At 39.7% G+C, this 25,857-nt stretch overlaps 1 protein-coding gene across 1 annotated transcript in view; it reads right to left on the reverse strand.

The window, feature by feature from the left end:
- LOC128305486 (tyrosine-protein phosphatase Lar) overlaps window positions 1–25,857 on the reverse strand; it is a 201,212-nt gene that overhangs the window by 49,019 nt on the left and 126,336 nt on the right. Inside the window, exons 5-8 of the mRNA XM_053042957.1 lie at window positions 17,408–17,446; window positions 16,845–16,976; window positions 16,394–16,552; window positions 4,674–4,856 (exon numbers count right to left, since the gene is read on the reverse strand). Of these exons, the coding sequence (XP_052898917.1) occupies window positions 4,674–4,856; window positions 16,394–16,552; window positions 16,845–16,976; window positions 17,408–17,446 (513 nt within the window). The remainder of the gene's footprint in view (window positions 1–4,673; window positions 4,857–16,393; window positions 16,553–16,844; window positions 16,977–17,407; window positions 17,447–25,857) is intronic.

A 25,857-nucleotide genomic window follows, 5' to 3' on the forward strand; every position in this document is an offset into this window, starting at 1 on the left:
CAACAATGCTGGCAGTATCGTGTTATTTCTAGTTCCAAATGTAGGTAGTTTCTGCATATACTTGTTGGCAGTAATAGACAAGTTTAGTGCTCTGAGTAGGGGCACAAGGTTCAAAGCAATGGGATACAGTATTGTTAGATGCAGCTTCTGACCCAAATTCCCGCCCTCTTAACCAAATGCCAGTTTTCCTTTTTGCTTGATTTATGCTCTGCGAGGTGTCGCCTTGCTTCTGTTGGCAAATCGGATGCTTACCGCTACTGCGGTTCACACGGACACCGAAATGGAAAGCTTTGTCAAAACCGTAAAAAGATTCCGGGCTCATGAGCTACGGTCGTACGGCTGCAACATCTCGAGGCTGGTACGGTCCTTCATTGGATTCTCTGATTTCACTAAGGCGATTGCCAACGATACCATTGACCACACGACGCTACTTGCTATGTGATTCGATGTGGTTGACCGCGGGCGCAGGCAATGGGAATGGGAATGCGGAACAGAGAATGGCTAGGGATGAATATAAAAAAATAAAACCTCCCAGTATCAGTCTACTCCGCCCGTGGGGTGGTGGATGTTAAGGGTGGGAAAAAACGATTTAAGAAAAGTGGATAGGCAGTTCGTTTAATTGGGCACTAATGTTAGAAGAGCGTGAGGAAGCGGGGAAGCGCGTTCGGGCGTTGTTCAACTGGCCGGAGCGATAAAGTTGATCGGGAGGAGTGAAAAAATCATACATATTCCCGTACCTCCCATTCTTCCCATCCCTATTTGTTCGCGTTGTGGCTTGGGATTGGGCGCTTTTAGTCCAGCAGTGCCGATGCGGGAAAAGGTGGAAATCAAATTTATATGAAATTGCTTCCCATCCATCTATCCTGCCAGCCTGACCTGTTCCCCATGACGAGGGGGGAGGGAAGGAATGTACGATCCGCACACCGCGTTTTCCGGCCTTTGGAAAAAAATAACGAACCAATCTGTGGTCCAAGATGAAGTCCACCCGGAATCCGCTCGAGTGGACCATTTTGTGGTGCAGGGGAAATGAATTGATGGCTGATGGGAGTGCCGCTGCCGGGAGGATTTTAGAACGAAAGTTACCAAAGGGAAAAGCAATTTAACGATGATGATATGTGAACTTTTATGGAAATTGGTTCGTTCCGGTTGCCGGCAGGGTTTTAGAGTGCTTTCCCGAATCGGGACGGGCGAAGCTAAATTGGAGAAGTGAAAGTAGGGAAAAAAACAGAGGGAAAACATAAAAACCTACACCTCGTAGGATGAAATGTACAGTGTACGGTAGCCGAGATTCTTCGTCACTGCCACCATTTTGAGCCAGATTCCTTTGCCACACCGAATGCATCCGAATGTGTGTCGGAGGGGTCAAAGACCACGCTTACTGCGAGAAGGATGAAATTTGGCACGGGGCACGAAAATGGTGGAATGTGGCCGCTTGTTATCTTGCCGTGAAATTGCTGTCTATGATTTGTTGCTGTCAGATACTGCTATGCCCTTCCAGGGGTGTTGTATGTTTCGAAACCAGAAACACTACCACTGTCTGTTTAGCAAAAAAAAAAAAAAATAATAAAACAAAACCTTCAGAGGGTCTCTCATAGAGCTTTTAACTCATAGTGGTAGGTTCGTTGGATTTGCTATGAAGGAACATTTTCCGATTACAACAAGTACTAAGAAATGGCATGCGCATGTTAATTGAAATGTAATTTCGATTTAAGTGTTAAGGTCCCTTTATTCAAATATCGCATAGGGTCGTCTATGGCATGTTCCAAAAATTTAATAAAATGTTTCAATAAATGCTGTGAACATTTTTTTAAGACTTGAAGTTCTTGTAAATTAGTAATGCAAACAAGTAATGTTTTTTAACTCAAACATTGATTTTTACTGGTATATAATAAAATATTTAATATAAATATAAATATATTAAATAATAAATATTATATATAATAAATATATATCTAGACCGTTCCCCTGTAGCAAAGACTGACTATCCGGCTACTTGGTAAAAATACATCGATACGGCCTGACCGATCTAACGAAATTAGAAAGAAAAATGTGTGAACATTGTATTTGGTCATTTGTACGGTGATAAGTGTACTGACCATGACAGGCTTAACCCTCTGGAGGATGCAGTGTCAATAAAGAGTAAGATGCTTGACAATTAAAGCTTCCAGCTTCAACAAAATGTAACAAAAATGATCGATTTCTAATATGCCTACTGCATATCACTTCTTAATTATAAAATTATGAAAGAGTTATGTAATTACAAAATTACATTTTTTTAGAAACAATATTAGATTGATTTTAGTTCTGTTATTCGAAGTAATATTAATTCACCTTAAAACAACAAAATGTAATAAAATGCTAAACACGTTCACACATTTTAGCTACAGAACATTCATTAAAAATAACATTTAACGTTACTCAATTCTAAATTTATTGTTTCATGGAATCGAGGATAAAATAGCAAAGAGCGTGCTACAGCAACCGCTCTAGTGTTCCTACACTCCGGTACGATTGCGTCATTGTACATCAAATGGAAGTTTAATCGAGTAGCAACAACTTTGTACATTATAAAGCTGAAAACGATCAATTTGGTTGTACCGTGTGGTGACTGCCGATGTTGTGACCGAGTTGCCCACTTTTCCAAACCATAGGGACCAATTTATTGACATAAATTTGGCAACATTTATAAACAATACAGCAAATGCCTACAAATAACCAACAAAACTAAAAGCCCCGAACACCCAACATCCGCACAACCGTAAGCAGAACCATTGTACCGCATTTGTTTTATTTCTGTCTCCGCGTGCCCTGAGTCCCGCCTAAATCTGGACCGTGCCGAGTGAATCATAAATAATTTCAATATAAAAAGTGGTAAAAAATATGGCTCCCTACGGAATACATCCCCGTATCGTTTGTTCGCGTCAATCGAACCGTACCAATCGGTTTCCCCCGTTAAAGAGGGTGTGGAATCGATGAGAAATTCAGACACACAAAAAAACCCCGAAAACGATCCAAACGAAGGATTGAGAGGCCGCAATCCCTTCCAATCAGTATTTCGCGATAGGGGTAATGTGAGCGGGTGAATTGGGGCTAGGTGAAGGAGAGGCTGGGTTCGTATTACTCATTAATTAGCATGGGAACTTTTCGCCCATGATTAATGCATCATGATACCGAAATGTTCGGACCGTATATTGGTTAGTGGAAAATTCATAAGGTTGCTGTAAACAGCCAAACGTGAACATGTGTGGACGTGCAAGATGCTGTCGGCAACGTAATGTATGGACGCGTGGGCTCTTCAAATATAAAACGGCTTTTCACATAAAGGTAGTTGTGGTTCATCAGACCCCAAAGGATCTTGTTCACATCAATGCCCACTTCCAACGTACGGGAATAATCGTTGCGCCATACAGAAATTATCGATAGTACTTTAAAAACGAAAAAACCATTCGAAGCTACATCGTGAAAGTAATTATATTGTAAGGCATTGTATCTGTATCGATTAAACGTAGACTGTAGAACTATTTTTTTACGAAGTAATCATAGTATCTCCGACCAGTTATCACTTTGTAAACAAGAGCTGCATAAATTATTCCATTAACATCGAGTACTCAAACGATACACTATAGGTTTGAACACTTGGAACAGCCTTCTTTTGATTAATATCGCATCGATAAATACTTGTAACTTTTTGGTTGAAAAAGCAACACTCCAACTGTGTAGTACACTTACATAATGTTTCGTTTCCAAACGGTTCGTGTTTCGTTTGGGGTTTGGAAACAACCAAAAACGATGGTCGAAAAGATAGCATTTCCTGACCAACTGCCATACATACAACTTTCTTGTGTGGCAGTAGCATTACCAGACAAGACACCGAACATTTCAGAGCGTAAATTTGTGTTTCAACTGCTAACCACAGCTTGGACAGTGAACTTTGCACATGTTTGCACCGTGGTGTGTGTATAGAGACTATGTGCTTGCAAACGGCAGATGCGTAGGGTGAGGTTGGACAAGCATAAAGATGTACAGTTTGCGTTGGCACAAACAGCTTTGTAAGTAACATTAATTATTTACCAGTTCACCCTGCAGCCATACTCTGGTCGGATTCGATATTAAGTGATGCATCGGTTCTGGTTTGCCAGTACGATTCGTTGCCCGGTTGTTCGGACTCGGTTGAGTGTGATACTCAAGAACTTTGTGAGAGGCTGCGTATATGCGACCGTTGCATAAAATGATGCAGAACGGTACCGATTGTTGTAGTTGCGCGAGGACAATCTTTGGTTCAATCGCTGAGTAAACCGCTCGAGGAACCGCAACGAATCCATAATAAATGTAATGAACAAGCATCTCATTTACGTTTGCATGGCCAAAGTATCTAATCGTGTACGGTACGGTACGCAAACGTAAAATAAGCAGCTGCCGAGTAACTTTGTACGTACGATTCGTACGCCTCCAACGACTCCTTCCCAACTGTTGCACGTGTTTGTGTGTGCGTGTATGCGTGACGAGGAAACGGGAAACGCATAATTGGTTTCTCCGAACCCAAATGAACCATTACATTAGACGGTATTACTTGCGTCAGAGTATTTGTCTTCTTTCTACGGTTATCGATGCTGAAAGTACAAATACTGCAACAAGGGAACTAAGAGGCACGAGATAATGGAACGATTGCTTACCTTCACTGTTGATGCTGTAGCGTGGATTAGTCATATCGACTCGCTTCATGTCTTTTATCCAGTAGATCTTCGGCGGTGGTGAACCAGTTGCCTTGCACTGCATCACGGCCGTATGACCCGTTTCAATTACACGAATTGTGGGAATTTGTTTGATGACGGGGAATCCAGCCGGTGTTTTGTCTCCTAAAAAGCACACAGAAAGAATGGAGAAGAAACCTGCTCAGTACATGTGTGTCGGTACAGTATACGCAGTGGCATTAGGGAGGATACACGTGGAAGAATATCGAACGAGGAATATTTATCGACAATTATAATGCATCATTGATAAGTGAGCATTTATGCGCTACGCTAGACCATTTCGGTTCTGCAACTGATGGTGGAAAACACGCAGCTCATTATGGTTGGATAGCAAGTAGCCTAATGCAAACAAATATTAAGTTATAAAGTAAGAAGACACTAGTTGCGGCATAGTAATCATGAAAATTTAATTATCTGAACAATTATACACAACTGTAACAAATTGGATCGACGACTTGTAAATATTGTGTCTGATTTTTAAGAGACATTTTCCACTTAAAACAAAAGAATTATCAAAGATAAAATCAAGAAAATGTTCCAATGATAAAAGAGAAAGTGCTATACGGATGTAATTATTGAGCATATTTCACTGTCATCACACTCGTTAGACGAGAGGTCAAATATTGCAAACCAACTGACATGGGACGTAGCGTTGCTGTAGTTTAAGGTTGTTGCTGAATTAGATGAGAATTTTGCTTTCGCAGGACACTCGGTTTTCTCCGATGTTCTCAGGATAAGTGCGAACCAGCCTTAGGTATCATAATGTCACATTTCATTCGGCCTGCTAAATGACATGGTCGACAGAGTGTAGAAATAACTGGACAGATACAGTTCTAAATGTGGTAGACTATTTGGTACGCAACATCCATTTCCGTGTTCGGCTCGACAACAGGCGGACTTGCGTCAAACACTCGGTGTGACATATTTCGCCATCTCCAGGTTGTACAGAGAGAGAGAGAGGGAGGAAAAAGACACATCATCGGCCACACTGTACGGGTGCTGTTGCGCTAAAAGACACGGGTCCGATGTTTTTAACGCTTCATTGGAGTAAACCGTCCCTGAGCTTGAAAATAAATCATTTCGATGCCACGTCAAAAAGATTCTTCAGCCCTAGCTACCGTAGCTGTTCTGGTGATGCTGTCACGAAAAAAGGAGGCCGTTCGTTCGGTGGACATTTCATTTAATCTATCTGTCCGAAAAAATGAAGAACGACGCGTAAATGGATAAAGCGGGAGATGTACAGCTAGATGATGCTTATTACATTTCTGTGCGCTACGCAGTTTTGATTGTGGTGTAAAGGTGTGGAAGTAATTTGTTTTTTAGATCTGAAGGAGACGGCACCGTCCTCTAAATGATGTGGACTCGCCGCAAAAGATAAGATACTGTTGATACTGATAAGCAATTTAGCTGTCAACTGTTACTTGACATAAATGAACTTAGATGTATTCCAACTGTACTTTGTTGATTTGTTTATGAAATTAGGAAAAGTTAGGAAGAAATATCAAGTTTAGGAGAAAAAGTACTCTATATATGCTATATTTGATTGGTAGTGTTTTCATTTGAAAGCAAGCATGTGCAAGAGTACATGTGCTTATAAAACTATGTATTTACAATGCTTACTTTGGAGCGTAGTAAAAAATAGCGAGTGTGGAGTACCCACCGGCGTTTTGCTATAAGCTGTCAGAAACAAAAGTTTAAACTTTTTTGAAAGCAGACTTTTAAGTCTTTTAAATCTTTTAAAACTTTTTGATGGACATTCATAGCTGAAAAAACGAAATTCTAACGACGAAAAAACGCTGTTTTGAACAAATTCATTGACTGAGCCCTGAAGGCTACCTGTGGACTTTGTTATTTCTATTCAGTTAACACATTTATTGCAGTAACTATTATTCATGTTTCTAATTTTGAAACAACGAAAATAGCTAAATAGCTAATTCCATAGTAATCTGCTAATTAACCCCATCAATCCCATTCAGCTCAGTCGTAGAAACAGCATAGTTGCGATTCGACCATCCAAATAATCGGTTTCACGCGTTTCATACACATTAGCAGACACCAGATAAACAGAGCAAATTGAATACTCTGGCATCACCAAACACACTATTGTGGTCTTGACAGTAATGCACATTCTTACTTGACTATTTTGACTGCGTTTTTGCTCACAGCTCCATTGTTGGCTGGATGTAGTAGCATAATGTTTATTTTACGGTGAGCATGAAAGGGCCAGAAGAAAAGAACGAATTAAATTACGATGTTTTGCTGGAAAAAGCTACGATCCGAAAAGATTGCACTGCGCCATGAAGACTTCTCCCATTTTCATACTGGTAACTCTCACCAAACGTCATGCACCGAACACAGTAGCAAACCCATTTCTGGCGGCACTTAACGTTGCCCAGACGTCAGACCCAAACGGCCTGATGTGAAACAGGCAAAAAGTGAAAAATGTTCACATTGCTTCTGGGTCTCCGCACCGCTGCCCAGTAGAGCAGTAATATTTTCGTTCTACATTACAACGCGTCTTGCCAAGTTTTCCACTACCTTGAACCAAGGGCAGCAACCGTGCTGGCTGGACGACAGTGTGTGCAAGATTTGCACCGAAAAATCTCCCTCTGTGGATGACAGCTGTTGACAATATTTTTGGACATTTTAAACTACAGCACAACCCCCGTTCCTGCGGATTGCAGAAAATGTTTTAAAGCGTTACGGTTCGGCGGGTTCAAACAGAAAGATGCAGTTTTGGTATGATAATGAAGCCACGACAAAGTTCTCGGCAACAATTGCACACGGTTGCTGGTTTTATCTAGATAAAAACACATGATAGTGGTATACACACCAGTGCATGATATATATAACATGATGTCATATGATGTACATGATGTTGAAAGCTAGCTATTATTTTGACATTGCCCAATGGGATCGTATGAAATAGTAGTAATATTTGAAAAAAAAACATAATTATGCACATTGATATGTGCAAAAATTACTCAGCTTTAGCTTATATATTATATCTTTCGTGTAAAGCAATCGAATGTTTTTAGGCAACAAAAGCGACCGACATCAGTTAGGCGTTCGTAAAACTTGCTCAACATTTTGTTTAGCATTACTCTGGTAAGTTCTAACGAGCACAACACAAACAAAAACAGTACTATCGACTTCATCCGTTTAATTTTCAGAATGCATAATGAAACTTTTTCCACAACCGAAGAGCTACGTTTCGGAATGATAATCGTCGGACCCGAAACCATCCAGCCCATGACATAGTGTCCTAGGGCAACAAATAACCAAAATCCTAACAAAAATCATAACAAAGAACTCGAACGGAACTCTATCCGCTTACGCTCGAGCTGCTGTGTTACGATGGGAGAGGTTTTCGGTGCAGGATGGTAAAAAAACGGGATAAATAAAAACCCCAAGCAAGGGGATAGGGAAACAATACATTTTTGTTTGAGTTTCCACTTAGCAGTCCCTCAGCGGGCTGTTTATGAAGTTAATTTCTGAATAATGTTTTTATAATAGACCTACTTTCTCTCGGTGCCCAAAAATGTTCCACGAACGGCAGACGACGCGTTGTGTGAATTTGTGTATTTTTTGTACCTTTTGTTATGCTTACAGCAAATCACGGCGGAATTTGTGTGTGAGAGCCGTTTAAAATGATTATATCACAGCGAATGGTGCTGATTTTATTTAACATTTCTTACAATTATTTAAAAGGCCTTAGGCTGATGAAGTAAAAAGATACACATTCTACGTTTTGAGTCACCAATATTAACGGCACAAGAATATGCTTTGGTCTCAATCTTCAATAAAATTAGCAGATGAAAATATATTTAAATTATTAATCCTATTTTATAGACGAGCAAACTCATGTAACCCGACGATTGTATTTATTATTGTTGAAAAACATAACACGAAAAGAGCAAAAAAAGAAAATAAATTACAGTAGACCTAAGGTTTTAAACAACCGTGTACAGTTTCACCAGTACAAACAGGAATGATGAAATAAGGTGGAAATTATAAATTGAGCAGCCTGGTTGAAGCGTCTTGGAATTCATCAATCCTTGAGCTGGTTTAATTAATAGCTCCGCTTTAAAAGATACACGCCTAGATAAATCTGAGTCTAACCACTACAGTTTATTTATCATGTGATTTATAGCTCAAATAATCCATAACAAAATGGCTCAGGAAACCGAACAGCGATAAGATTAGAGCAATGTCTCTACGAACTGGTTTATTAAGTAACTTTCTTAGCGCCTATTGAATACATTGCACCAAGTTTCGGCGTTTATCTAATTACTCACATTATTTTCCATTTTCGTTAAAGTGTGTTGGCTAATAATTATGCTCTTTAACACCTGAATATAAGTGACAGATACTTGTAGTGGGTCAAAATATGCAAATGAAATTCGTTTGCATTTTTAAGTTGAAGAGACCTAATTTTAAAGTAGCGGTAATGAGATATTTCTAATTTGCGCCATTAGAATTTAGTATTGTTATGAAAAGCTGTACGAAAGCTGACTTTTTCGAGAATTTAAACTCTGGCGTCATACACATTATGGATGTTTCGTGACGTTTAGTGTGAGGACAAGGATTTTCGTTTCAGGCTTAGTGAGACAGTGGGGCAAATGATGCTGTAAACATATTCGGGCATGCAAAGTGTAAAATCTTGTTTGGCAGCCCTTGTTAATGAAGCAGTTTGTGAGGAAATTCCATTAATCTAATTGTCAGCCCGTATGTTTGGAGATAATGCTCTTGACAGTTAAGAGTTTTACAGTTTACTCTGGATTTCAAAATTCACCAACAACGGAGAGCACAGTGTTGGCTATTCGAAAGATTTATTACAAATATGATAATTATCAGAATTGTAGAAGCACAAATAAATCTGATAAAGTATAATTCAATGTTTGATTTCATTTCATTGTTTAAATTCATGACTTTGTATTATTTTGTAATTTAAATAATGAATATTATTTAAAAAATAAATTTAATAGTAATTAATATATAATAGGCCCTGTTTAATAGAATTCAGGACAATTTGTAGGAAAATGTTATACTTGAAATAATCTATTTCATAAGAATTTTATCGTGTATCGTGAAACATTAAAACTATCTAAAATAATTTCAATAAAAAATATCCATATAAAACAGACACATAGCAACTAAGATTATGATGTAATTCATAATAATTATTCATCGCAGCGGTTCACATAAAAGCATAGCAACGACAAAACGTGAAGAAACTTCACAATGGTACATGGACATACGCATTTGTTCGTTCTGGAGTAACACTGTAACCTAGCAAAATGTATTAAACTTTGCAAACTTACAGTAGCATTTCACATATAATTGAAACAGAATAGTACATGAACAACGTTAACGTCGGGCATAATTGAAATTAATTGTAATGGCAGCATTCATTTGCTGGGAAATTTTCCCTTTTCCTAACATGTTCTCACTTTCACCACGCAAACACACATCTAATAGTGCAATAAACAAAGGTACCGATATTTTGCACCCTACCTCTGGCCGCGCAACCATGAGGGCGAATGGACCTTTCCTCGTTCGCACGTCGGAAGGTCCAGCAGTTGTTCTATTTACTTTACAAGTTTTACTTTGTCTTCATTGAGCTAGTTTATTTACGTGGGTTGCACCACCACCACCATTGCTTTAACATTGAAAAGCTGCAAAAGCTCTGAACAGCAAGACAGCACCGTTGCTGTATCTAGATTCAACAGTCTTACAAACGGACGCATGAGATGGAGAATTAAAAGAAACAGCAAAACCTCGCGGTTTCATGAGTCAATAACATATCTCTTCATCTACGATGACCATCCACATACCAACGGTCGCTGTTGGTAGTAGCTTCGTAGCCACCACCACTCTCTTCGTCAGGTAATGTATACCGATCGTTTCCAGAAATATCGTTGGCAAATGGGAAAGCAACCCACAGTGTGGGTACCAAGCTAGTTTTCGCCTGAAATTCTCAAACACTATCGCAACAAACGATCGCTTTGTCGTATATTCCTTCCCCATTTATCGCAGCGACAAGCATAATGGTCGGACTTATCAGGACGTTGATGCGCCGGGTAGGGCAATAGCTTTTCTTTTGGAAGCACCTAGCCAGAAACTTTACGGTATCTCACACAAGCCGTGCATTAAACGATGTAACGGTCTCTTGGTACAGTTCTAAAATGAAACAGTGAAACTTGGTTTCGAACGCACAAACTCATACGTTAAACTTTAGCTTCCCGAATTGGATCATCTTGCGGTTGTTTACGACATTCAAATATTGAAAATTCCGGGGTGAAAAGCGATCGTAATTTATCACACACAAACCATTCTGTAAAAGAAGACAACTACACAAGAAAATATTCTAAAATAAAATTGAAACTTTCATCTGTCAGTTTAGACATGTCAGTCAATTTAGATAAATACAAAATGTAAAAACATATTAAAAAAAAACAAAAATATTTTTTTTTCGATATTTAAATAATGCCTAATAAAAATAATGTATAATAAAAAATAAACGCTGAGCGGATACCCTACAGATACAACTATAAATCGATGGTTTTAACACGAAAATAAATCAAATCAAATTGGATTTAGAATATAGTGGAATTTATAGCAGCAGAATTAAAAATACACCAGAAGAGATCAAAATACCTAAGCTTTCTTTTTTGAAGACCGTGCCCGTTAAATGAGCGCCCAACATAACAAACACCGATTGTAATGGATGATGAAATTGAAGTTTCGCGAACTATTCGTAAGAGCTTTGCAGTATATTTCATTATTTGCTGCGCGAACAACTTTCCAACACACAAGTGGTTAAAAAACACAACACAACCCTTTATCGCTTTTATGCACAAAACAAAGCCATATTATGTTGTTTACCATGGGTTCCCACAAGAGGGTAGACGATTCATGAGACTGAAATGCAGTCACATCTGAATTCCGGGTGAGAGAGAAATAAATGAGCGCTGTCTTTTTGTCCTGTGTATGCAATTCGGTGTATTCGACGGCAAGAAAAATGGGTCGTATAAAGTGTTATTCTTTTGTTCTGCTCCTACACCTTCCACCGGACCGTACAGTTTCCTTAAGAAGTACTCCGTCCAGCGCCAACTGGGCGGAACCGTGCAACTTCCGCCTTGCGACAACCGAACTTTTCTTTCATGATAGAACAATGCAAATTTCTTCGTTTAAGCAACAATGAACATTGTAACTACAGGTCCATTTGCAGCAAGCCTTGCATCGTTTTAGAACGCCTCTGAATAAACACGTGAACTAGCGGTGTACGGCTGTTGGTACCAGCGACCGGGCGCCTCCATTACTGCTACTTGTTCTTATGCTACTTGCTGTATGGTCAGCTGGTGAATTTCGAGTGATGTTCATTTGGTGCCGGACTCAATATCGCCCCGTTCTTCAAGAACTAAGCACTGAGCTAAAAACGGAACAGTTATTTGGCCGCCGTTTGATGCATATTCAAATGTTCTCTCCTGCTTGGTACTGTCGTTCAAAGGCGTCAACTGCAGGATTGTAATTTTCATTTGAAAAAAAAACGAAAACTTTTACAATGCGCGGTTTTGCATTGCCAGCAATACTATGTTTGCAGCGTTTTTTTTTTTGCATTGCCTTTTTTTTTTTGAAAAAACTTGTGTACCAACCCGAAATGGGACAATGGCTCTCGGCAACAGCAGAACCGAAGCGCCGTGAATAGTGCTTAAGGAGCTATCTTCAAGCCGTTTCTTTGCACCGGTGCTGCTTCAAAATCTTACGTATTTTCACTAGAGACTGCGCTGCTGGAAGTGTTTCTGCGACTAATATTCAAAAACCTTACGAACCAGAATTATAGTGAAACACTTGCGCGGTGGTGCACATAAATATAAATGCAAATTTATACAACATTAGCATAAAAAGAAGTTTCACTGTGAAGTGAATATTTCGAAACCGGAATAAGGAAGACTTGGATCCGACTTGGATTAGTGTCCCGCTTTTCGTTGTTCGCACTGCATCTTTCATTCGCACGATTGTCCAGTTGTGCAACTCTGTGCGAATTGTTTCGTTTTGTGCCCTGGCCGTGAGATTTCACTGTGGTCGGCGATGGTGGATGTGGTATAAGAAGGGAAATCATGCCAACCGTTGATTTATTTGTAGATCGAACGTCTTTTCTGCAAATGTTCAATTTATGCATGTACAAACACTTTTCCGATTATCTTGGATACTTCGCTGTGAGGTACATTGAATCTGATGGCATGTTCTACAAACAAAACAAACAAATTAGCCGGTTTGGTAAAACGGCAAGGTGTTTTTAAATGTTTTCGGAGCAGAAGGGTAAAACAAATTATTGACATATTCAAACGAAGCTTGATCTCTAGCTAGTTGCTTCCAACGGAAACTATCCAATGCATAGGAACATTTACAAAGAATTAAATATTGAAAATGCTTTTCGATGACTGCACAAATTAGAGTTCTCTCTTGTGGAAAGTTCAGCACCGTTCTTGTCTTTAACGTTTGTTTACCGCACCTGTTCGTCACGGTGTCTCGCAACTGAATTTGGATGTGAATAAAAAGCAAATTCAACCATCCAACAATTTTTGCTTTGCACCCGACAGCACACAATAAACGAGGATGCCACACAATGCTATGGCAAATTAAAAATTAAAATAGAAATGGATGCAGTGCAAAACAATTTACAATTCGGGACCGGAGCTAAACGAATGCCGCACGAACCGGGGAATGATGTTGACGTCTGTTTCGAGGATCGTTTTGTGCTGCACTGCAAAACTGCAAAAAAAACGCGCTCATCGTGAAGCACAAAGGTATCGTAGAGGGCTGGAAAGGTTTTGGGCTGTGAGGGAGTCGTGAAAGTAGGCTGAATAAAAAAGTCCGTTTTTTTTACACAACCATCATTGAAAGACCAAAAGCGCATGGCATTAGCGAGTTGCTTTTAGATACTGTTTCGAATCACTGATGCAAGCAGATCTATTAGTGCGTTATGAATAAATAATTGGCAAAGAAACCGGGCATGAAGATTCACTAATAGCCAGCCAAGGATAATGGTTTATAGCTATAGGTTCGTGGGCTACAAAGCGTTCATTTTGGAAAAAGGATCGGAATCATTTTTTTTTTAAAGTAATGTTGTTCTGAAAGGAGACAACAATTATACAAAATTTGGCACTTTTGATAACCGTTGTTAATTTCTTAACTATATAAAAGCCATTTGACCGTTCGCCTTACTGTCGATCCTTTCAAATTCAGACATTTAGAATGTTGAATCATGGTTGGTTTTACAATTACAAAAAAATAATCAATATAATTTTTCATAATAATGTGCTCTCTGTTGAGTGCTTTTGTTATTCATAATTTGAAATGTTAAGAAAATTGCAAACAAAATAATAATAAAAATAATAAATGTCTCAACAAACTAAGTGTATAACAAATCTGCATATAATCATCCATAATGAGGTAATTCCGCACGAGAGTCTATTAAAAAAGTTTAACCCGAGCTGTCAGTTGCCAAGACCAGATAAGTTGTATAAAAATCCACATTGTACTGGGTGAGTGGTGTGTTCAATTTTGCATTTTATTAAACACACAATACTTCTGGGCAAAAGAGAGAGGGCCCGTTATAAAAAACGTAAAATTATTGCCTCACTTTCCGTTACTTTGTTCTTTGTTCTCCCTCCAGCGTCTCGTAACTTTTTGAAAGAAAATGAGAAATGCTCACTAACATATTTTAGATAGTCCTCGACGAAGTGCAGTGCCAGTAACTCTACAAGTAAAGAACCGAACGAAACTGAAAAAAAAATCAGCCAGATAAGGAGGGAAAAATATTAAACGATTGAAAGGAAATGTGAGCTGCCGGGGAAAAGTTTGTCGCGTTTTTTTTGTTGTTGTTGTTTGTAATATCCCTACTGATGGTTTATTGTTTTTGTTCCCAAAGCTCACTATTACGCTTCCTCCTGCGCTATGCTTTATTTGGTTGTTGCTATTTCACTTGACCTAACGAAATGCCCAGCATGAGCTTGTCATCTTGAATAAATGGATAATGCTGGTTGAACGTTATTGGTGGTACGGTTCGCTTAAATTACGCGAAGAAAGTTGTGCCCCGCGAACAAACAATGCGCACTTTTACGGGCACAAGTTTTCGAACCTCGGGGCATAATTTATGCGTCATATTGTTGAAATACCACCAAGGTCGAAGAAATAGTTTCATACAAATGTTCGCAACAGTCTCAACAAAAGGAACAAACACGCAGTATTTTAAAATAACATGCAAAGACAAAGTTATGCAGAGTATTTCTTAATGTTAAAGTGCGTACATCGTAGCCAGCGTCTCATATATTTTTAAGTTTTTTTTTGTTATCGGAACAACAATCTCAAGATGCCTGCCATTTCTGGCTTTCTGTGTTCTGATTTAATTTTCCCGTAGCTGGAGTCCTGAGTACAGGCAGGCGTATGGATTGGTCCTGATGCGATTTTGGTCCGGTCTGTTCGTGTGAAGACCGTTATGCCACCAGGCCGCCAGATTTTTAAACTTTACTCAGACTTTGTTCCTTGAAACGGTTATTGCTGTTATCTGGTGTTGCATTTTTAATTTTTAATATGTTTTGCATTTAGAAACATACCTAAACAAACTTTCAGGAATATGATCGTAAATCGTTAAATAAAGACTTTAAAGACCGGTAACACCAACAAAACCGCTGTAATTTACATTCATTTAATTTAAACCCGCTAACATTAAAATACACCTTAACACTTTTTGTTTGAAAAAGTAATGCTTGCGGTTGAGTTGTTGCGTTCCACGACCCATATCATATTTAATGGAGCGCATTGTTTGTTACCTGCCCTCAAGGTAATCAAGTTCAAGCTTCGTCGGGTGTGTGAGCTAAACATGAAACAAACAATCATCAGAGGAATTGTAAATGACGTAAGGTTTTTCATGTTTTCAAAATCTAAATAAACAGTTTGATTTGTGAACAATAGCAAACATTACAATGAATGCGATACATGTTCTGAAAACTGTAGGAATTAATTAATTACCATAATTACGATTTACCATTTACACTTATTTTGGTACATGCATCCCAAAAAAATACACTGAAACCTACCTAAATAGCAATAAAGCGAATAAAGCGTAATTGTAATTAAACAATTAAAGTGCAAATCCAATGAGTTGATCATTTGAACGAATAAAGTTGGATTGTTTTTGTGCATCTTGCAAAAATGCATCTATTTCTATCATCTTTGGCAGCTCAAGGGGAAAACGCTATTCAGGTTTATTAGCATAATATGAGGAAATACTCTTAATTAATCATGCAAATCACTTCCCACGTCGACAGCATAATCAACGTTGGCAAATTTTATGCATAATTTCAACAGCGCGAACTGCGCGCAAACGTTCCAGAATCGTTTATCTTGAAAATTGTATCCAAATTGGCCCCTGAATCTGGTAGGAGGATGGTGTGAAAAGTTTAACCACAAGTTGCCCTGATTCTATGCGTTCTTTGCCGTGAACGATCCGATGCGACTCCCTTCTAAGAACAGTGGACCCGTAAAGTTTTGTAAGTCCTGTAAACTCTTGGTGTGCGCATTTCCACGGGTGGGAGGACATAATTTGTGCACATTATACATAACTTGTCACTTACCTTCATAAACGGTCAGCGTCGCCTCGGCCGAAACTGCATCACCGACGCCATTTTCTGCCACACATTCGTACGGTGCATCGTCACGTCCAGCACGCACCGGTTCGATACGTAACATTGAAACTCCATTAGCGTCGTACACCGTGTATCGTGACTGGGTCACTGTAAGTATAGGTTGCAAGCGTGTGGAAAGGTGGATAAAATATTGCATCTCATGCAATTCGCATCACTGATTTTTACGGATATAATCTGAACAGATGTGACGGTATGCATTATTCTTGACACATGATGATTTATGAACAATGAAAGCCATGTTTCAATCTATATCTTGCTGTTGTTTGTTAGTTTAACACAGGCAATGTGAAGGGAAATAGTAATATTAACTAGGCTGATTTATAGAATACCTCAGAATAATCAACGTGCTGAGGCGAAAAGAAGTAGTGCATGTACTTACTCATAATCTTTTTGCTATTTTTGCGCCATATAACTGTTGGTTGAGGATCTCCACGAGCTGCACAGAAAAATGTCGCCACCCCGCCTACTCGCACTCCCTGGTTCACTGGTTTCTTGATGATCTCCGGGGGATCTGTAGGGTAAATAAATAAGAAGCAATAGGAAAGATTAAAACAATTGTTTAGCTGTGAGTTTGAGTACATTAGATTCAGACAAACCAATATAAATGATGAAAAAACTCACGTTTAAAATAGACATAAAAAATAAAGCATGATCACCATAAAAACAAAACTAAACTCACAATTAATTTCGTGGAATAATCAAAATTGCTGCAATAAAATTCATATCATTTCAAACAAAATTTAAATAAAAATTCTCAAGTTTCAATTTAAAAAAAACTGATACTGTTTGAACTGATTAAGGAATGTAGAACAAAATAGAAAATTGTTCTTCATTTAAAACATACAATAAAATTGAAAACAAATACAGTGTTTCAGTTTGTAATACGATTTCGATTGAGATTAACTGATGTATCACACTTTGGCACATCTGCCAGTAACTTACGTGTCAGATAAATGAATGGAAAATCCGAAAAATTTCCATCTGCAATAGTCGGACGAACGGTAACAGAATTGAGTTTCACATTACGGATAAACGGTGACGGTGAGATAGATTGCACAAGTAACTCGAAGATAAATTCACAATCGTGGTTACGCATTGTTCCTTTCGCACTACAAACCGATACCGTTTACGCCACTTTCCGCCTTATTGGAGAAATTGAATCTTTGCCTATCATTAGCGCATTAGATGGAAATTTTGCTCGCCAAATAAATGCCAACTCCCGTTACAGGTGTAATAGATCGTTTTGCCATGCACTAAGATTTATGACGCGATATATATTATTTACGTTTCGGCAAATGGAAGAACTTATGTTTTTCTTATGCTAAACAAAAGCATTCTTGTATCGTGAAGGGTAGGAAAGGGAACTGGGGAGAAAGTGGGAAGGGTGGATTGAGCGAAGCGGAATTCAAACATTCGAATCAGAATAGAAATTGATGACACATGTCGTGACAGTATCCTGTCTTACGCCATGCTGTGAACATTCCTTTAAATAGATTCGGCGAAATATTGGCAAACATTGAGCTAAGGCTTTCATATTTATTTATCCTTTCGTTGGCAGCGATTGAAAAGCCTAGGTAGGCAGGCACGCATGCTTGCCAAAATTTGTTCTAAATTGCTGCCGCCCGACACCCCTAAAACACAGCACAATGCTTTATTTCCCATTCCGGTGGTTTACAGTCGTATTCTATAGCTGCCAGCAGCTTTTTACTGACACCCGTGTGAACTCTTCGCCCTGCGAACCAACGCAAGATTGATGACTTTTATACGAGATTTGTGTACTAATCGATTTCGTAGCTTTCTTTCACGGAAACAACGAAAAATCCAGCGTTCGACGCTGCAGGCTGGCACATTCTTCATGCTGCTCAACCGAAGCGAAAGTGATTTTAATCGTTTTCGGTTTATGTTTGTTTCTCAACACTTCTCCGCAAAAGCTGCACACTTGAGTGGAACGTGTTTTGTTCGCTTCGGTCGAGACAATAAATTTTCCGAGCACATAAATTTGCATACGGAGGCAGGATTAAAGGCAGATTAACACCAATTTCATCTTTTGAGACAATGGATTTATTTTTAATATTAAACTTTGTCTGTGCCTGAGGTGTACCGCTGGTAGACTTTGCGTAGGATACATAAGGTTTGAGCGACTTTCGGTAACCGATATCGAGGGAAACAATACACAAAAAGAAACAAAAGTACACTTTACGGCATAATTAGCATACTCCATGGTTGAATGAATCAGAAGTTTTTGCTGATTTCAATGTAGGTAGGATTCAATTGGGATATATGTAACGTCTGAAATAAATCAACCTTAATAGTTCAGCAAAATAATATTACCCTTTTTTAATAACTATTCGATTATCTGAACTATTATAAATATGAATTATTACATTATCACTGCAACGTATTTCGTGCTAAAAATGAATAAATCGTTTGATAATAGCTGCATATAGCAAAGCAACTGACTGACAATTTAATATTGAATTTTGTTTTGAATAAACAAATATTCATATATACATATTAATATCAATTTAATTGGTAAATTCATCATATATGCATGTAAACGAAAAAATAACAAAGCTAATCCGTTCGTATAAATTGCATATCTCAAGCATAAAGTTCCTTAATGCCACCAATTACCGTCTACTTGACTTCCAGGAAGGATATTAAACCATGTATTAGAGTTTAATATATAATATAGATAATATCCTTTTTCTCAAACCTTGGGGGCTTGAGGTATGATGTAGAACTAAGTATCATCATCATCAATGCAAAAGTATTAAATAGCCTGTATTTAGCACTAATTACCTTCCGGTTGAAGATCGAAGCAGAAATCCAATTTGGAAAAATCAAAAAAGATTTTATGAGCATCATGTCTCAACAGAATGTGTTTATGACCGTTTGTTTGCTCTTTTCGAAGGGTGAATTTGGTATTTTTACATGATTCCACACGAATCGTGTTCTACAAGCATAAGCCTAGTTTCGCCTAATGATGAACAAAGAACCAGCAGAAGAGATTAGAAAATTTAACAAACGTACACACGCAAGTGTATGTAAATAACGAGACTAACCCACATACTCACAGAGGCTGGTATCAGTGAGACTAAATTCCCGAAGAAGATGCTGCATTGATACGGTGCTGGAACATGGATATTTTTACTTTGTTGCTCCCGTAGAAAACATGACCCGATATTGACGGAGCCTGGCCACAATTACGAGCGACGAAAGCAAGCAGATTTTGTCAGCCGTTGAGTAAGAAAAAAGGACAGAAAATCAACCTGAATAAAACTAAGTGGACAGGGTAATGCAGGGGGTGGGTTTGGGTATTCACGGCTGTTTGGTAAAATGAAAAGATAATGTCGACCTAATTACGTTTTCATCTTGTTGTTTCATTTGGTACAAAGAAAAACTCTGAGGAAAGCTCACCCGGATGAATATAATTCGAATTTCGGGGCATGCCAGATCCGAAGGTGGAAGATAGGAACAAACACCGAAACAAAAGGGAAAAAAGGCTCACCTTCCCCAGCATACTCGCGCGCGCGTTCCGGAGAGCAGACCACGAGCAATGATTGAGACAAAGGAAAGAAACCCGGATTTATATGTTCCAGTGCTATACAGATTTGTGCCCATTGCTCTTTCAACAGCTTTTCGGGACCGCTGATAAGAAGATCATCTCGCTTTTCTTTGCAATCAAATGAATGTTCAGTATAATTGCCACCACCATCTTTCCATTTGCATTCCTGTATACAATGATGGCGGGCTTTCTCTGAATTCTCTTTCGTCCTCTTTTCGTCTCCGCTTGATTTTGCCAGGCAAGCTGAGCATCTTGGCGAATAAAAATATGCGGGCTTGGCAGGTCCGTAGGCGACGACGTTGACGCCGTTGTAGAGCGTTCCATGAGCCATTTTTATTCAAATTAGATTTTCAAAGACTCCTCCTTGCGGAACATCGTTACGGTGGAAAGAAAGGGGGGGGATTGTGCGGGTGTTTGTAGAAGAATGGTCGCACCACACACAGTACTGGAGCGGAACCATCCGTACCGAGAGATGTACCGATAGCAATAACTAGCCCGAAGGTCAAAGGTAAACAGCGCGCACCCAGCGGAACGAGTTCGTCGCTAAAGCTGCTAGTACCGTGTACCGAGACAAGGTAGGATCAAACAGAATTGCTGATCAACCGCAATTAGTTCGGGCAAGTTTTGATTAGGACCCTCTGGTTTTGCATTTTCTTTTCTAACCGGAGCGGCGCTGTGTAACTACTCCGCGCGTAGCATCGCCGGAGTAGTTGTTGTGGTTACCCAATGAACAATCGAAAATTTAGAAAGGCTAACTCCGGCGACAACAGGCGAAATTGTCGACCATTAAATGAGGATTATTTCCAAACAAACCGCAATTACCCGTGCAACAAATGCGGCGGTAAGCGCGCCAAATTCATCGGTTCGTTCGGTGCGCTGAGCGAATTGACTTCCGGCAGAAGGTTTGCGCCCATCCCACTGACAACACGCGGGAAACGCACAGGTGGCACACGATAAACTGCGTGAAGGACGCCCGGAATGGGATACGGAATTAATTTGAAACAAATTGCTGCGAAAAGGATACGTGACAGCCAGGGTAAGCAATCATGCCGTGGGATCAAAACCTATCACGTTTTTGATGAGGTTCCGTGGAGGTTTCCGAAAAAGAGAAATGAGAGATTAGCCGTATGTTGGATGGGATGAAATAAACCTGAATCTATCCAATCTTATATTAGCAAATGCGTCCAATTAAATGGACGGCACATCGGACGTTTGATTTTCAAGCATGTTAAGCAAACTTTATTGGATTAAAAAGTGGGGTTAGGTGGACGAGTAGAAGAGGTTCGTAGAGGAAGGAGAGTATTTACACATTACGCAGCACACATACACACAAACTAAATTTTGTAAAGAGAAAATGTAAAACACGTAACAAATACAGGCTGGCGGTCGTCAAAGCGGTCACGTATATGATTTAAAATTGGGTAGACTGCCTAATACCATTAACAGATAAATGATATAGTGTAGCCGAAAACCGTAACAGTTGTCGTTTGTAGCTCATTGGTGTATTTCATCACGAACCACCGATCTGAATAATGTCGGTGATGATATGCTTATTTCATTAACACGCATCCTCATAATGCTCTCGGTACTTTGAATTTAAATATGTCGTTAGTTTTACTGTTTTCCCCTTATCACCAACTAGGCGTAGTGTTTGCAACCCTGTCTCCTTCCTTGGGATGGGTTAAACAACGGCTAGTAAAGTTCGTAAATCTTTCGACACCACAGCACAGCTGCACACATTTCGTATGCGAGCCATTTTGGGAAAGGGTTCCAAACGGGTAGCAATCCTTTTTCTGTACCATAAAAGCGTTTCGGGACCCGCTGGGTATTGGCAGGTTCGCTAGAAACGCTTTAATGAACGATGGTCGAAAGTGGTTCGAAAGCACTAAGCTGCACGGATTGTACCGGTAACGAAACCACAATTTATAACTACTTCTAATTTCGAGCTTTATCAGGCCGAAGTGTTAAGGCCGTTTATAATTAGAATTGTTTAGTTTGAGAAAACTGCTGTGCAAGGGTGAACGAAAGATTTTCCACTCAAGTTCCGCCTACAATCGCGATGTTGGTAGAGACCTCTTCCCAATTCGTTACCGCTGGGCTAGCCATCCAATCACCTGGGGTGTGTTTTTACTTTGCGCAGCACCTGACTTTCCGAAAAATGCTTTTTCAGCTCGTGTGCGGAAGTGTTGTCGCATTCGCTAAAGTTGAAGCGCAGAGTACGCGGCAAACAATCTAAGATGACGTAATCAAAGCGTCACGCGATCGAGGCATAAAATTAAGTAGCCATGCAATGACGCCCGTCGTGTGTGTGAGAAACGCGAAGAAAACAAGGGTAATCGTAGAGAACCTTGTGTAAGTTAGCCTTCCAACGATGACGGTCAGTTGATGTGGCTGCTTGTTAAGAAATTTGTGCAAACGGGGCACAGGGAAAAGCTGCCGAGAAACACTACCCAGGCATTCCATTTATTTCTATGTTGAATCTGATAATAAAACTTGCCAGTATCGTCCATTGCTATTGTGGTGCCGGCAGTCAACAAGGGATCGTCTTGAGTAAATGGGTCAAAATTATGGTCTGTCTTACGTGGTAATTTTCGCTTCCCAAACACGATCCAGTCGCATGAGTCGCGATGTAAAAGAAAGAAATCCCATCGTATCGTAGCGAAATCAAATAAAACGCCAGAGCCAATAAACGTCAAATATGATACTTTTTTTGCATTTTCGTTAACAAAAGAATAAATGACGTGTATTAAAATTGTTACCAATACAAACAAAACCAATTTTCAAATTGTTATCAAAGTAATATTTAAAACTACCAATTACCTATAAGATCAATGCAGGTCAGTTTGATATAATACTCGGCCAACAGAATAATGTGAATTATTCAGAGGTAGTGTGAATTTAACAACTCGTACAACGTCATTATGTCTAAAATTCAATGACCCGTACTAGGTGTGTACTTGCTTTATCCACACACAATAAAAAGCGGATTCAAGTGAAATCGCTTGCCTTATTTATCAATAACAGGCACAATCTGTCGCCTTTATTGGAATATGGTTTCTACTCAAATGTGAAATATAAGAACGACCAAAACAAGTTATTGCGCTTTCCCACACATCTCAAACATCATTCAAACCGGCGTAGGCTTACGGTTTGCTGCCGATTGGAAAAGTGCTTGACGGTCACATGCGAGATATATTTTTCCATCCTCATCGCAATAATGATGTGTGGAAAGCGTTCACCGAGCGCATGGTGATGTACCTCAACTGACGAAGTTCCAGACCTCGAGAGCAAAAGGCCATACGATATGCTCACTGTGGCAAGACAAACTAGACGACTATCTTCCAAAACCCTACACAGGCGCGACATAACAATCAGCCAACGAAGCATTATCACAACCCCAAGATGAGAAATGACACGGCGTTTTCCCTGGAGGTGTGATCCAAGATGTTAACGCCAACATAGATGGATAGCGGCGCGCGCGCGCACGCCTTGTGACAAATGGAGACGACTAACGCGGGACGAGAGGATTTTTCGAGATATTGCTGCAAGGGAAAAAATATCTATAGCACCCGTCACGAACCCAAGAACGACTTGCCAACACTTTTTGAGCATCTCCGGTAGTGCTTGCTTCGGTGGACAGAAGAAATGAATTCTTTTTCAATTTTTATTTCCTTTCCTACAAGTGAAGGCATCGCTTGTCATTTCGTGTCCGTTATCGGAGGCTCGGAGGTGTGCAATCGAGCACATCTTGATCGTATTTTATGCTCGCTTCAATTAGCCGATCTGCCACAAAACGGTTCCTATGATTCAAAATATTAATAATCAATCTAATAAATTATACCACAGCTTCGTAACGTTCTGTACATAGTGTCTTATCTCCGAAATCCATAAATCGATTACATTTTTCGACAAAGCATTACTGTTTACAGATTTGCAAGCTTGGCATAATATTATCGATATCGAGATATCGGATAGATAGTTCTTCAGAAATGTTCACCATACCTTTATACCGTGAACTATTCGCCCCAAAAATTGATCAAAACTGTTCACCCCAGGTTGTACTTGAAAAATATCAAGCTACCAGCAAGAGAAATGCTAAACGGTGAAACAATTTTCAACAATACTTCAAAATTTGCCACGTATGCAAATATTCTATGAAACCAGCGCACGGACGGTATCGTTGTAGCACGTGTCTGGGACGAGATCTTCCGGTACATGCAGCCTCCGGGAGCGAGTAGTTTCCGATAAACGGCTCCGGGCATGGCAGCACTGCTGGGTGAACCTCGTATCTTACCTCGAGGAGCATCCAAACTCCGGTGTGGGATTCAAGAATTTGCCCTCCATTCCTTGCGACACACAGTCTAACCGGGATTTAGATCTCTTCTGCCATAGTGTCGTTTCCGTGGTGGCGCGTTCGTCAAGGGTTCGTGTATGGGTGCACGTTCTGGGAAAAGTAAATATCGAAAAGCGGCAACAAACAACACGACACCACTAGATGCAGCACCAGCTAGCGAATGAATTTTATCCGCAGCCTTCTCGCCGACAAGTTACGATCGTCGCGCAGTTTCCCAGTGACGCCCGTTCGCACGTGTACCTAGCGGTGCAGTCTTTATGGGAAAGCAAACCATCCTCCTGGCCGGTGGTTTTAGGGTTTCGCCGATTTCTCGATAGCTGCTGCAGCAGCAACAGCAGCTGGCGTATTTTGATGCGATGAAGAAGGAATAAATTTAAAAGCTAAACAATTTCCATAATGAAAAACCATTCCAATGTCCGCTCGTTGCGCAATGATGCAATGAACGTTTTGACACAAACTGGGCTACAATCACCGATGATGATGATGATGATGATGATGATGACGACGATGAAGACCGAGAAAAATAAAAAAAAAAGTGGTTGATCTAATGCCGTGCGCGCACCGTTCATTCGGTAATTGTTTGCTGAAGCGTTTCACACTCCAAAGTTGCTGTAATATTGGTGCAGCGTTCCACTGTGATCACGGGCTTTCGATCGGTATATGAGATTTGGTTCCTCAAACAAACACTTCTAGCATGTGCATAACCTCGAGGTGAAGCATTTTGCGGAACGGTATCCACACTCCCCAGCAACACACTCAGTCAAACGGAGATGGAAAGACAAGGGTTTTTTTCCCAACAAGAAAGACGGCAAATCAAACAGGAAATGTTATATGATATGTTTATGTGCATATATACATGAGTGATGCACAAGTGCCAGGAATAGCTGTTCCTTGTCTTGCTGGAATCGGCGAGAACCTGTTGGAAAATGTCGAGTGAATTCACCGGGTTTGGTGCGGTATAAAAACGTTTGACTGATGGAATTATGGTTGTGTGTGCACGTTTCGAATATGCAATGACGGAATATGGAACGAATGCAGTGAGGAAAATAGTTTGCTCGCATATGAGATGCTTGGGTGATAATGCTGCAGCAGCTGAACCTTCTTGTCAAGAACATTGCACAATGGAACTTAGCGTTGTACGAATGCGGAAACGAAATCGATGTAAACATTGTTACATATGGTATTGAAATGTATAAACGTACGCATCACTGATACTCTTTTTGTCGAAACAAGGATTACAGCTAGAGCACATTTGAGCACGTTAAACATTTTACAGCGTGCTAGCAATGGTGGGTGCGAGAAATTCATAAAGGTTTGCTCCTGAAATTAACAATAATCCCTCTTTATTATCAACCAAACGTCAACAGGTCAACAGGAAAGTAAAGAAATCATAATTCCTCTATTTGCTTTCGACCCGTTATTGAATTCATTATAACAGAACGTAAGTAAGAAATATTCCGATCCTATTCG

Source organism: Anopheles moucheti, chromosome 3, assembly GCF_943734755.1.
Source record: "Anopheles moucheti chromosome 3, idAnoMoucSN_F20_07, whole genome shotgun sequence".
NCBI lineage: Eukaryota > Metazoa > Arthropoda > Insecta > Diptera > Culicidae > Anopheles > Anopheles moucheti.